Here is a 14,339-nt window from a genome sequence, read left to right as displayed (position 1 = left end):
TTCCATCGTCGGGCAGTACCGCTGCGACGGTGGCCGAGCACACCACTGTCTGATATCTGGACAGGGGTGAACCACATATGTTTCTTCCGGGATGCCAGTTCGAGAAAGAACCTTGACTATCCCCTGGTTACTCGGGCCTCAAATGTGACCTAACTACAACACGACTGGTCCATGTGGTCGGCGACGTGCTTAGACAGCCAGTAGGAAATGAAGGCATTGTACGGAGTACTCCATACGTACGGAGCTCGGAGTAGCAACAGGTAGTTATTTGGTTCTTTTACTTCTTTACTTCATTGCCCGGCAGGAGATGCCGACACATTACAGTTTTGACGCCCATGGCTCAGCTGAAGGTTGGATCCCATTTTTGCCGGCCGGGGAAAGCAGAAGAGCCTCGCACTTTAGCGGACGAGTCATTATGCTTTCCCTTCTGTGTACTCCGTACTCCGTACACCACCTCTGCTAATTACCCAGGACCCTGCGCTCTTTCGTAATTCCACAAACAAGCTTCGTTTCTGACGCAGATATACTACTGTACATAAGTTCTAGACTGACAAGCAATCCTTGGCCCTTTACATGGATCCAAACGGGCCGCCAGAGCATGTGTGTGTCGTCTCCACCGTCAACCATGTAAATCCACTTCTATCCGCGCCCCCAATGAGCTGGCTCACTACCACTTCTTTCCAGCATTCGAAGCATACATATTACATACATGCATCCGTACGTTCTGATCTCCAGCGCGGTACACCATTTCATTGGTCTTGTGCCTTCCGCTTCTGCCTCGAGATACCAGTACCTACAGCCTACACGTGGCGGGATGGAGGGCCACGGCCATTGTACCTTGCAGTCGAACACCATGATAATCCAGAAAGTCATCATGCAGTTTGGTATTCCGCGCTCCGCACGCTCTTCAGATTCCCGACATCTCTGTGCCATCGATCCGCTGTGGGGGGGTCCGAGTGTCTGCACCTTGCCGACGTGCACGTTTGTCTCTTGATAGCAGTGCCCGACGTGCCTGTCTGTGCCTAGTACATGTAGTTGTCCAGTCCGTAGTTACAGGCCCGGTTGCTGTTTCACCTGAGACGGCGCCATCTTCAGCTTCAACTTGTCTCGAATCCCAGCAATGCTGCTGGTGCTGGTCGTGTAGGAATAGCTGCCTGCCGAAGCGACTCTCGGGTGCTGTTCTTGAACCTGCGTCTCCAACATTGACGGTTGACTGTAAACACTGGCACTTTCGTCCTGCAACTCCACGTGATCCCGACTGCTCCCGGGGTCTCGGGGCGCCTTCTCGTTGGTACTAGATGCATTTGCGACGGGGGCTTGGAATTCTGCAGCGCTGCTGCCCGATGATCCGCTTCGAATGTGCCGAGAGAATAGACTGCCAAGCCTGGAAGGTTTAGGAACACAGGATTGCTTTTGCGCGTCGCATGATTGGTTTGGCCGGGGAGTGATGGAGAGGATAGAGTCGCGTTTGTTTGCCACCGACGCGAGTCGTGACGTTGTATCGAATATTTGTAATGCTAATGCTGTAGATTTATCTGATATACCGCACGTTTTGGCGGGTTTCCTAAACGGGTAATTTAGAGGTAGTGTGCTAATATCTGGCGGCCGGCTGGAATGAATGCGTTGATTGCTGGCCGGTGATGGCTGGGGAAGTAACGTGAACGCCTCGTGGCTCTTGACTTTGTTTAAAGCGAAGCTGGAGCTGTACCAGTGCACCCCACGATGTTTAGAACCCAATGTCTTGGTTGCAGATTGATTGGCGCTGGTAGGGGGGGCGGTTCCGTCATTGGAATGTTTCGTACGGTTCCTCCTGCTCCGCATATATGTCTTGAGGAGATCAAAAGACTGCTCCTCGTGGATTTCATCTCTACTAGTATCAGCAAATAGATCCGACTCTTCATGCTCGTGACCCAATGTAGGGGAATCCGGAATGGGGGTGGGTAAAGTCAGTTTCTCCTGAGATGTTGACGAAGAATGGTGACGCCCTTGTGTGAAGGGGTCATTTTCAAGATATCGTGCATATAGGACCGGCGACATGAGACTATCCCTTGCGTACCGGGTACTTGAACCTGAACTAACAGTTCGCGAGTGAGTGGGCGTGTTGGTTCTGGCATCAAATGAGTGGTGCTGAGGACTTGAATATCGCTTCCAGTCCAGGGAACTAGTCCTTAGGCCTCTTCGATCAGCCAGCCCCTGAGGGGATCGTCGTGGGCCGAACAAGATTCCGGGACTAGGCGCCTCATTTGGCCTCAGTGAGATGTCTTCCATAGTAGCGTCGCCGATGATTGAGGCACACATGGATTGGATTCCTCCCGGTCTCAGGCCGTCCTCCATTCGCGGATGCTGTGCTCCGCTCGTCGATACCAGCCGTGATATTGGCGATAAATTAGTATCTGAGCACGGAATCTTGACACACAAACGGAAGCGAGGATCAGGCGTGTCGGGGGGTTGACCTGGGGAGATTGCCTTGTTTTGGAATCTAGGAGCCGGTGGTTGGTAAGTTCTTGGCAACAAAATTGGAAGAGAGCCTTGTGTGAGTTCGGTACTCTCGTTTAGGGGTGAATTTGCATCTTGCGAAAGCGACACATGCGCATTGTGGAAGGTCGTTCGTTCAGTGTCCGCAGAGTGTGATGATGGTTTATGATCTGTTTGAGATGTAGAAGGCATTGTAACTTTCAGCATTCCTTTGTGTTTTGACAATGCCAGCCTCTTCGCGGTATGCTTGACTGGCTTTCCCAGAGCTTGCGTATCATCCCCGCTGTTGTCGTCGCTATCAGAATTGTACTAGAAATTTCGACTTGAACGCTTCTTGACGAGGATGACGCCTGGTCGCTTCATTTCGTCTGACGCCGGTTTTTGATCTTGGAAAAGTGGATGGATATGAAATTCTGAACAATCGAGATCATCTGGAGTGGGAGAGTCAAGTGAAAAGGCGGCAATACTCTTCTTCGCGGCTGACAGCTCATGCCCGGGCATGTCTTCGAGGAGTGGATTGGTATTCTGAGATGCAATGAGGCCCGTGAGAGTTGGTGACGAAGTATGTCTCGAATTGGAAGATGTTCTTGCGACAGTGCTGGTCTTAACCGCGATGGTATTCCAAGAACGGTAAGCTGTTTGGACTATTCCATGGATCTCTGAGCCGTTCGATAAAGGTACTTTTAACCACGTCGGTGGACTGTCATCACGAGCCTCTTCGATCTGGCGGAAAATTATGAAGCATAGTTCCTCAAACTTCTGGAATTCTTCAGCATACTTGACCATGCTGTTTCGACAAATCTCGTAGCTGGGAATGCTACACGGTGAAGTAAAGTTGACCTTGAACGATTGTTCATTGTCCTGTAGCATCTTGTTCGGTCTCATCAGGTGCTCATAAATACAAAGTCGTATTTCACCTCGTAAGTTTACTATATCAGATGAAGGTTCGACTTCATCTTCATCTTTTCCACACGCTTTGAAATTTGGAGGGAACAGCGCATTCAACCGGGCCATGATCTTTGCTGCTTGGTCCCTATCTATGTTGTTTTGCGGTAGAGAGTCTACCATACACTAAAATGACGCATTTGTCAGTAACAGCGGTTTGTTGCAACAAGCAAGATGGGGCGGGATGCTAACATGTGCGCGAAAATAAAGTTGAAGAGACGAATATGTTTCGCTTGCTGCGCCATGCTTCTTGATCAACAGGGAGATATGGTCCTTCAGCAACCCACCGTCTATTACTTGTTTTGCGGAAGCTGCAAGCCGTTTGCGATGGATTTCAATCTGCTCAAGCATAGCCAATACTTCGAATGTCTGAATATGATCTAGTCGTCCATCTTTTGTTCGTTCGAATACGCCCTTGATAGTGCCGAGTTTTTTACGAGAGTTAGGCATAGCGGACGGTGGGAGCGGACTTGATTCATCTTTGTAAAGTTGACGGTGAAGGTCGTCGTTATCAAACGCCTTGAGTTTCTTCTGGATGGCTTCAACGAAACCGACTTGTCCGGGACCGAGACCGAGGCTATCGACATTGACGAGATCGGTTAGGTGCTTGAATCCGGAGGAGAGCCACCACTCCTCCAAATGCCCTATTGATTCAATCATGGCAACTTTCCATAAAACCGAATGGGTGGCTGCGTTTTGGCTTGGACTGGAAGTTCGAGCGTCGGCGCGTCGATATATACGGACGTCAAGGTTTCACACATACATTCCCATTGTCCATACACAAGTCCATAAAAGCAAACTTGACAAAGCAAAGAGGAGGCACGGTAGACGATGGGGGATTGCATCACGTGTCAAGCCATACTGTGTTCTACGAGGACTGTCCTCACTTCTTACTCACATCGGGTTCAGTTTGCATCGTGAATCCTTTGCACCAGGCGAGACAAAAAATCACTGCTTCTGACTGCCCTGGATGTTGCGCGACTACCGGCCGCAGTGGAGCGGAATGATTCACTGAAGGCATTTTGAAAGAAGATTGTAGATTAAAGGGTGATGAAAAAGACAATCGTTTTTGTCTGCTCGTTTTGTACTGCGTTTCGGCGTAAAGCCCAGTGCTTCTGTATGGAGTCATAATCAGATTGCAAACACAAAGTCTAAAACAAAGGAAGGAGAATGGGCAAACCCAATCGTCGTTGTCACGTGTCAAGCACAGCCGTCGACACTCAGACCAGGCATCTATCTGCTCCGTACCTGTCTCTTAATATTTCGGCAAAGAGCTTGAGGGTTTCATGTTTTGCGACACTGGTGCATCAACCACGTCTTTATGTCGCCTTTGATATCAACGATATTTTAGGTCTGGCGACGTCATTCGACGACGACTCTTGAAGCCTTCAATGAAAAGTGCCGTCACTCACAACATTGCATTGAGCCTCCTGCGCAGCTGAAACTCCCACCCGACGCTGTGGACTCTGGCTGCCCAGAGCCGGGTCGGGCCCACAATAATGACAAGAATAAGGCCCCAGGTCCAGCATCCCTTGCCATGTCTCCACCGTTGCGAGGCCGCCGACAGGAACCGACCGTCGCCAACGTCGGGCAGCTGGGACTAATAAACTTTGTCTTGTGGAATAGGGTCCCGAGTCACTTTGAAGTTTTGGCCTGTTCGCAAGAGCCACGAGGAGGCCACCTCCCAAACACGCCATGGTCCCGGGATTGCTTGATCTTGACCACCTCAGACATCCCATGATTTGGACAGCAACCGCCTGGGCTTCAGGAAGCAATTGAACCCATTTGCTGCTGACCAGGCGCCGACTTGTCGCTCATTGGCGCGTCACAATGCAGGCAATGCGGCCTGGCCTCCGCGCAACATGGCCATTCTCCGGGTCGAATGTTGCTAGGCACACTCGAATTGGACACGCCGCCTCATGCTCACGGCTTTTTTCGACGTATGGCCCCAGAAACAGTGGTAGGAATAATTGCAACTCATGCTCAACCACGAGCAGCTGCCATATTCACACCCTTACATGAAGCGCAAGGACTAATTAATACTTCATAGCTCAAGATGCCCCCCCAAACGAAAATAATAGCAGCGGAAATGCCAAGTCGGACGAGTCGTCCATCTTCTCCAAAATGGGGGAATCCGCAGCCACCACATTCGCCTCAATATTCGTCTTGGGAGTAGGATTCGCAGGAGCGGGGTATCTTTACCATAAATCCTATAAAATGCTCGTTCTCAAGAAAATGACTCGAGCCTTTGAACCTGGGGATCCTGTATTGGAGTTGGCCGCGGTGGGCAAAGACGTTCCTCATAGCCACCCTCCCGGCGAGGAACATTGGGTGCGCCGCCCGGAACAAGAACATATCGATCGTATCATCACTGGTCAGGAGGTTGGCCATTACTACTTCATATTGGGCGAAAAGGGTTCCGGGAAAAGTAGCATGCTCATCGAAGCAATGCGCAAGATAGATGGCGATGGTGTCGCCATGTTCGAGGCCCATGCGGACCCGGAGATTGTGAGGATACGGCTGGGGAAAGCGCTCGACTATGAATTTCATGAGGACTACATCGGCGGGTACTTTAGCGAGAAAGGGCCGCGTGACATGGGAGCTCTTTTGGATATTGAGCGTGCGATGAATAAGCTGGAAAAAGTGGCCATGAAGCTATTCCGTATAAGAAAGAAGCCTCTGGTTGTCATTGTCAATCAGATGCACCTTTTACGAAATGACGATGTTGGTCGAAATCTTATCGAGCTTTTACAACAACGCGCCGAACAGTGGGCCGCCGCTGGGTTGGTGACTATGGTGTTCAACTCGGATGATTACTGGGTCTACGAACGGCTGAAGCTACTATCCACTAGAATGGAAGTGTTGCCTGTGACGGATTTGCCGAAGAAGCAAGCCATTCAGGCTCTGCAAAGATATCGCATTCGCTATTTTGGAGAAAAGATGACCCAGGAACAGCTTGACGATGTATATGACCGCGTTGGAGGACGATTAAGTTTCCTGAACCGTGTGGCAAAGAGCCATGATATGTTGGCCACGTGCGAAGGGATCAAGGACATTGAGAAGAAATGGTTCCTCAATCAATGCTGGATCATGGGAACCGAAATGGATGACGATGTTATGGATCAACAAAAGTGGGCGGTAAGTTTCTCGACGTTTCTCCCCTTTCAAAATACCCAGAGAAGGCAGTAGTACTGACAGAAACTGGAGGCTGCCGCTATGGTTTTAGCACATGCCCTTGTTGAGAAGGAAGAGAGCATGACAAGCACATATGATCCTGTTGTAGGCCACATCCTACCTACGTATCCTTTCCATATCGCGCAAGAGATCATGACACGATGCGACTTTATCAGAGATCTAGACAGCTTGAATCTATTCACGATTACGAATCAAGCAGACGTACGAGCTAGCAGCGTGCCGATGCACCGGGCTTTCCGGGAGATTTGTAGCCAACCAGGTTTCAAGGAGCATTTGGATAATACCATTGAAAGGATTGCCGCTATTGAGAGCTTAGGCCGGACCAGGGAACTGGTGGCCAAAGACTTGGTTCTTGGTGGGCAATATGACATTCAGCAGGAGCGCAACAAAGTCACGGTGAGGTTGAAGATGCCCGAGGAGGAGGAGAAGGACAATTAATTGCATTCAAACAGCTAGTGGTAGACGGTGTATGCATGGACGCAGCACTTGCGGAATGTTTTTCTCATGTCATGGTGTATTTATATGTATGAATAAAAGAATGACTGATGTCGATATTGGATATTGTGACAAGGTGTGTGTGTTCCCAATACAATCATTGTGCACTTCGTTCTAGGCATGGCATGTTGGTTTCAGGGTGAGCGCAACTAAATGGGGGCCTGACATCTCAGGCAACAAACAATTGGCAAACGCCAGATGTTGACCCAGAGAGCTTGACGCGCCTCCAATTTGAGCGCCCCCACAGCCAAGCTTGTCTCCAAGCGCAAACCCAGTCTGCACTGATGTCTGCGCACAGCAAATGGCCCAACTTTCGTCTTGCATCCACATTGTGATCATTGATGGGATCGCAGCCTGACGGGCCTGCAACGACGAGATCCGGCCGCCACTCCCTGCAGAAAGAATATCAACACCAGCAGGATCGAACCGTGGACGACGACCAATACGATTCTCGTCGCAGCGCAGCTCACACAGCAATGTCGGACGTAGACGATTACTCCATCACTGGCTCAGACAACGCCGCAGACGTTGGCGAGCTGCCTGGAGTTGATGAGGACTTTGGAGCCATAGAAATGTTCGATAGCAATGCCGCGCCTTCCACCTTCTCCTCGCAGGCCCCAGTAGCGGTCATGGCAGAAGAAGCTCCCCTGGAAGCATCACCCAGGAAATCGAAGCGAGATAAAAAGGGCAAGCGAGACAGGAAGCGGAAATCGTCCCAGGAAGATGATGTCGCTACTTCGCCAATCCCGGAAGAAGAGGACTCGTCCAGGAAACAGAGAAAACCGAAGAGAAAGTCGACCAAGGGTGCGGAAATTTTGGACAGTCAGCCGACTCAGCATGAGCCAATTGAACCCTCAGAGGATACGCCCTGGGGCCAGTTGCAGGAGGAGGAAGCGGCCGCATTATCCAAGACACGGAGGAAGCGCAAGCTGTCGGATACTGTAGATGGTAAAGGCCGGAAGAAGAAACGATCTCATGATCAGGAACCTGAGAGTCAAGATGATGAGGCAGGTTCTTCGAATCTCCTCCGCAAAAGGAAAGAGCAACGCGGTGATTTGGAAAGTGCCATATATGAAGATGATGAGCCGGAGTCTGACACGCAAGAATCGCCCACCGTCGCCCACCTACGTCGACGAAGCCAATCACGAGAAGCTCGCTCTAGAGAGAATAGTGTTCCCAGCGAAAGCCAAATGGATGTTGACCCGGGGGCTGAGGACCGCACAAAGACTGCTGTGGCCGCATTGGCTGAAGCAGACGGCGATGTCGAGCGCTTGGCGCGTGAGGCCTTGGACGAGCACCATATTGGACAGCAGGCATTGGAAGAAGGGCAAAACGTAGATCAGGATCCAGACATGTCTAATCAGTATCCACAAGAGCCGTTGAATGCTAGCTTGGAGAGCATGGTTGAGGCCGAGCTACCGATTGCGAAGTCGAAAAAATCCCGATCCACTCGGAAGAAGGCCAAGCCAACCTACTTTGAGCAGGATCCCATCCCGGATATTGTGAGTGAGGACGAAGGCAACAGGAATGCTTGGGAAGAGTCGCCTTCGCCGTCTGCTGCAATGCCAAAGGCTCGAAGAGTGAAACGGGCGGCTAAGAAGGAATCTCGTGGCCGCAAGCCGAAGAGGGCAAAACTTTCACAGTCCATGCGTGGTGGCTCGGCAGATGCAGATGATGCCTTCGCACAGGCTTCTGGGCAGCCACGAAACCGTTTGACTGGTTTCAAACAAGGTCGATTCACTGACGCTGAACTTGCTCGCATAGCTCGAGCAATAGAGAGTTACCGGGCTGACCATGACATAACACAGCAAGAAGTGAACGAAGTGAGTAATTACTATGCTCATCGACTTTTGTTATTACTGCTAACTGTTGGTTCAGCTCATTCATGCTCCTGGTGGAACCACAGCCGGAGACACTCATGCGCAACTTTGGTCTCGAATCTTTGCTGAATGCCCTGACCGTCATCGACAAAAAGTTATCAATATTACTCGCAAGAAGTTTCACAACTTTGTTGCCCGTGGAACATGGACTCCAGATCAAGAAACTGAATTGGCAGAACTCATTCAACGGCACGGGACGAAATGGTCCTATCTTGGGAGCCTTATCAACAGGCACCCCGAGGATCTTCGAGACCGTTACCGTAACTACATTGTCTGCGGCCAGAACCAGCGAAAGGATACTTGGGATGAAGAAGAAGAAGCTCGCCTTACTCAGCACATCATTGAGTCTATGATAGTAATCGACCAATTGCGAGCCAGCCAGCCATCCAAAACCCTGTTGCAGAAGAGCTATGAAGAGCTTATAGATTGGCAGAACATTAGTGAGCTCATGGGCCGCACCCGAAGTCGGCTGCAATGCATTACGAAGTGGAAATCACTCAATATTCGGATCAATGGCAAGGATCATCTTGTTTCCAGTCAGCCTGATTCCCAAATCTCGTTTAGGCTTGAAAAGGCCCGACGGCAAATTTCTGCAATGCCTGTTGAGGAACGATATCGTCTTGTTATGGCGGTTCATGCTACCGCGGTTGGCGCAGATGTCAAAATTCCCTGGCAAAGACTCGTGGACAAGCCGTTCCGAAACCAGTGGCACCGCTATACCCAGATGCTTCTCTGGCGACGTTTGAAGCAGACTGTGCCCAATTGGGAAACTACCAGTGTGCGAGATTGTGCGCAATATCTAATCGATCAGTACAACCAAACGGGCGATCTTCCCGAAGTGCCAGACGAACTGTTTGATGATGCAGACGAGATGCAGTACATGCAAGCCATGGCTCCGGTTCCCTCAGCACCCGGTACGCAGGACGACGAGCGGGGCCAAGTCAGCACAGAGTTTATCACAGAGTCCGATGCCGAAAGTGATCACGCCGAGCCCAATGGAGAGACGACTCAGTTGGAAGGAGAAGAACAACCAGGAGAGCAAGCACATGAAGACGTGGAGATGGAGATCGATCCCGCCTTGGCTGACGTTGCCCAGCCACCAAAGTCAACTCCCACCAAAAAGACCTCTGGCAAAAGTCCAGGATCTCGGAAGAGGACCCGGAAATCTGCTGCTGCTGTAGAGGATTCCACCGAAGACACACGGCAAGAATCACAAGAACCACGGCAGACAGAAGAGGACAATGCAGACGCCGACGTCGAACAGTTCCACGAGAAAACGACGCCGAGAAAGCTCAAGTCCTATCGAGGCAAGAAGGCTGTGCGGCACTCGTCACCACCCGCAAGCGATGCTGACAGTGTTATGGATGACATGCAAGATCTGCCCGCGCGGGTTGCTGTCGCCTAAGCGAGGTGATGGGTAAAAACAGGGAGAGCTTATTGGATGATTTTGATTATGATGAACAGAATTCGTGGCGGCCCTTTGTCTTGGCCTTTTTCTCCTTTTAACTGGTTCTGGAAAGCTGTTCTACAACTGCTTCCCAGTAGGGCACGCACGACGCAGCTTTTTGCAGTGAGCTTTGTTTTATTGTACAAGTGCCTATACACCTTGATGATTTTTTGTCTAGGCAAAGCTTTCTTTTCTTGTGTCACAACGGAACTATGTAGTTAAATGCCAGTAGTATGCTTACAAGTCACAGCTGTAGCCATCGTAAGGGAACATGGAAGTCGGGGATGTAGGGAAAAGCGCCGAGTGGTAGCGATCGATGATGCTGCTGCTGCAGGGCAACCTGAAGAGTATACGGAGAGGTACCTGGGTATTCTGAGCGAGTATTTTTACATGTACCTAGGTAGGTTTTTAACCACGTGCAGAACAAAATCATTGATAGTACAAATTCGTGTAAGGAGTACTTCCTGCTGGAACTGGTAGGCCGGTGTGCCGGCGCCATGATTGATTGTCTTCCAACAGTGAGTGTTCTGTGGCTCAACGTGGAGCGTTTCGCTGGGCTGTCGGCCTGCGCTGCAGAGGCGCCACTCCGAAACCCCTGACCATGCATCAGCATGCATTTCGCTTGCATGATGGGGCCACTGGTGGCAGAAGTCAGTCCAGTCCCTTGGGACCGCCGTGGTCTGTTTGCGGCTGCATCGATTGATGTCAGTTTTCGCTCAACATCCCTGAGGACCGACCAGATCAGACCCCAGACAGCTCTGCCGCGAGGTGGGCGAATGCGATGCGCTCCTTCGGAGCAACTGCTTGTTATGAGGAAGGTGCCGCTTGGGCATCTCCTGCCTGTCGTCTCTGGTTCATGCATGCCAACATCGAAATCTCCCACTAGTCTGGATTTGAGGAGGCGGGTAGCTTGCCATAGCCGTGCGTCCATTCTGACATTTTCATCCACCTGACTGGCCGCCTCCATTCACGACAAACGGCAAGCAAACAGGTGTATCGGGACCACTTTGCATCGGGACCCAAGCAAAGACTCTTGGCTTCTCCGAACCCCCTCCATCGTAAGGAATCACCTTTGGTGAGCCCAGTTGGTTCGAGGTGACGGGCAACTTTGATACCATAAAACCCTGATAGTCTGCGCAGAACATCACTGCACATTTACTTCACCATCTTTCCTACCCTTGATTGCTATTGGGAATTCGACAGTTGTACCCTGGTCGAGGACACAGCGTCTGCGGTATGCTCACACATTGTATTGGCTGAGAAATTGCTTCACTGTCGCTGGCTCCCGCAACGGGGCCACACAATCTCACCATGAGTGCTCACACCCACGTCGTTCTCAACCTCGTACAAGTAAATCCAGCCATCGCCGGTCTAGCAACGATTTCAATACTCATACTAAGCATAATCGTTCTATTCGGCGGCTCTGCGTCAAAACACCGACATGGCAGCATCTCACCGCCGTCAATGCCAGCTTACTGGCTCCCCTTCTTCGCACATGCCTTCCAGTTCTTCTTTAACCAGGACGGATTCCTTGCAAGTCTCAAGAAGCGATATCCCGAGGGTATCTTTTCGCTCAGCATGCTAGGCAAGAGACACCACGTCATTCACGATCCCTCCATCATGATCAACATTTGGAATCGGCCACGCTGCTCATCAGGAGAGAAATGGACCGCAGCCCGCGCCCTGACGAAAAGCTTCGGCCTTCGCAAGCAAGACCAGATCACCTACAGCAACCTTGCACACGAGACACCAGATCTGTTCAAACACATGTTATCCGAGCCTGGTCTAAGCGAATTCGTGAACGGCATCGTCGACCATGTAAAAGATCACATTGCCGAATTTGTCACCTTTAATCCATCCGCAGCCGACCAGACCGATTGGGAGAGGTCTGCCAAGGTTGACGTGGTGCGAAGTTCAAAAGGCGACGAGTTTGTCGAAGCTGATTTGATGTCGTTGGTGCGTAATTTTGTCGCCAAAACTGCAAATCCTGCGCTCTTTGGAACCGACTTTGTCGAAAACTTCCCCGACTTTTGGGACTTGTTATGGTTGTTGGACGATGGCTTCCTTTCTCTTGCCACAGGCTTACCAGGATGGATACCCTGGCCAAAGATGCAGCGCGCAAAAGCCGCCAGACGACGGATGATTGCGAAAGCTCGTGAGTTTGAAGAGGCCATGGATAAATATTTGGATGGAGAGGACCCGGGAATCAAATGGCAAGATATGGACAATGCCAGCACCTTTGTTAAATCACGCATCAGCTTGTATCGAAAACATGGCCTCTCTGTAGAAGCACGAGCTAGTTGTGACGTTGCCCTGGCTTGGACAATGAACGCGAATGCAAACCAGCTGACATCATGGTTGCTTTTCGAGCTGTACAGAGATCCCGTTCTTCTCGAGACGGTACGCGAGGAGATTGCCCCTTTTGTCCAGGTTGCCCAGCCCCAAAATGAATTTGGTTCGGCGGTATGGATCGCACCCGAACTTGAGAAGCTCGACATGGACGGCCTCATCAATCAGTGTCCGCATCTCAAAGCCGCTTACGTTGAAACCATGCGCGTCTACACTGGCGTCTGGATAGTCAAGTGGCTAGGGGAAGACGTGGTCGTGGAGCCAAAGGGCAAAAATACGGAATCATATTTCCTCGAGAAGGGACACATGGCTCACATAGCACATGAAATGCACCAGTTTGACCCAACCTACTTCCCAAATCCCAAGGAGTGGCACCACGATAGGTTCTTGAAACACACGGAGGACACTGGTCGTCCCAACTTACAAGTCGTGGAGATGGGTACCCTAAGGCCCTTTGGTAAGTTGCCCGGTTTGGCTAATGGTAATTTCTTAAACGGCACTGGCTAATTCAAAATAGGCGCCGGTCCAACTATGTGCAAGGGACGTGCAATCGCGCTCCGCGAAATGCTCTTTTATGCGGCCATGGTGCTCTCATTCTATGACATGGTTCCTCCTGAGGGGAAGAGTTGGGAAGAGCCAGAGCTGTCTAAACGAGCCGTTACGAAACATCCGACAAAACCCATCAAGGTGTGGATAAAGAGGAGGAATGTAAGCTCATAAGCTGGTGGGAAAGAGATTTGACTGAGGAGGATGGATATTGTGCCATGTTGGGGTCACACTGGGCTTTGTATCTGCATTATTATTTGAGGCGACGAGGCGGCAATTTGATCATGAGCGAGCGCTCCGTGTGTACAAGGCATAGCAATATTTTCAATGCAATGCGGTGTGTTCTTTCAATAAATACCTCGGTATCGTACTTTCTGGGCCAAATGGGAAGGTTGACTGTCCAATAGTTCCGGCCTCATTAAAAAGACTCATCATGCCTGAGGCTGGAATTCTGACGCCATAGCTTCCAATGCTGGCGCACCAGGGTTCACCCACCGCACTTTGATCGCGTCCACCTTGAGAGCTTTTGTCCAAACTCAGCTGCGTCACGACACGAATATAAAAATAGGAGTCGGCTGTTATGCCAACACTCGTCAACCAAACAGCCTCTCTACCGTCGTCTATGGTATCGGTTACGGTTACTCTTGGCCTTCTTTGCTGCAAAAACCCATCCGGCCGAGACACTCCAATTCACCCCGCCATTTGGAGCCGCACCCCAAGTCTCCCAACCACATGCACAATGATTGCAACCACCTAGGCAGATGACAATGATACCCCGATTATTACACCGTTCGTCGCTGCTTTGTCCCCGGTGCAGCTTGTCCCAAGCTCAAACTCGTCCGGTATGGCTCCCACAACGACCAATTGCCTCGACGCGATGCCTCCGAACGTCGGCCACCCGTCGTGAACAGCCAAAGAAGACGGAACCCGCGACGAAGCCGTCTGCCATACTATCCCAGGCAACGCCGGCCGCCAAGGCAGCGCCCAAGAATAATGACCCCCTTGCC

At 50.9% G+C, this 14,339-nt stretch overlaps 5 protein-coding genes across 5 annotated transcripts; 3 read left to right on the top strand and 2 right to left on the bottom strand.

The window, feature by feature from the left end:
- Positions 1–1,050: 1,050 nt before the first annotated feature.
- On the bottom strand, positions 1,051–2,667 carry G6M90_00g047160 (uncharacterized protein; the record flags this gene model as incomplete). Its single annotated transcript, XM_014689351.1, has 1 exon — positions 1,051–2,667. One exon carries the CDS (start codon positions 2,665–2,667, stop codon positions 1,051–1,053), a length of 1,617 nt encoding a protein of 538 aa, XP_014544837.1.
- Positions 2,668–2,784: 117 nt separating this feature from the next.
- On the bottom strand, positions 2,785–4,080 carry G6M90_00g047150 (uncharacterized protein; the record flags this gene model as incomplete). Its single annotated transcript, XM_014689350.1, has 2 exons — positions 2,785–3,546; positions 3,613–4,080. The coding sequence occupies 2 exons, from the start codon at positions 4,078–4,080 to the stop codon at positions 2,785–2,787; spliced, it is 1,230 nt and encodes a 409-aa protein (XP_014544836.1).
- Positions 4,081–5,544: 1,464 nt separating this feature from the next.
- On the top strand, positions 5,545–7,053 carry G6M90_00g047140 (uncharacterized protein; the record flags this gene model as incomplete). Its single annotated transcript, XM_014689349.1, has 2 exons — positions 5,545–6,558; positions 6,628–7,053. 2 exons carry the CDS (start codon positions 5,545–5,547, stop codon positions 7,051–7,053), a joined length of 1,440 nt encoding a protein of 479 aa, XP_014544835.1.
- Positions 7,054–7,586: 533 nt separating this feature from the next.
- Positions 7,587–10,395, top strand: NSI1 (RNA polymerase I termination factor; the record flags this gene model as incomplete). The annotated part of the gene is made up of 2 exons (XM_014689348.1): positions 7,587–8,933; positions 8,989–10,395. The coding sequence occupies 2 exons, from the start codon at positions 7,587–7,589 to the stop codon at positions 10,393–10,395; spliced, it is 2,754 nt and encodes a 917-aa protein (XP_014544834.1).
- A 1,353-nt stretch (positions 10,396–11,748) lies between these two features.
- Positions 11,749–13,506, top strand: G6M90_00g047120 (uncharacterized protein; the record flags this gene model as incomplete). Its single annotated transcript, XM_014689347.1, has 2 exons — positions 11,749–13,243; positions 13,304–13,506. 2 exons carry the CDS (start codon positions 11,749–11,751, stop codon positions 13,504–13,506), a joined length of 1,698 nt encoding a protein of 565 aa, XP_014544833.1.
- Between the last annotated feature and the right edge of the window lie 833 nt (positions 13,507–14,339).

The sequence above is a fragment of the Metarhizium brunneum genome, chromosome 2 (assembly GCF_013426205.1).
Source record: "Metarhizium brunneum chromosome 2, complete sequence".
Taxonomy (NCBI): Eukaryota; Fungi; Ascomycota; class Sordariomycetes; order Hypocreales; family Clavicipitaceae; genus Metarhizium; species Metarhizium brunneum.
This window is presented reverse-complemented; position numbering and strand designations above follow the sequence as displayed.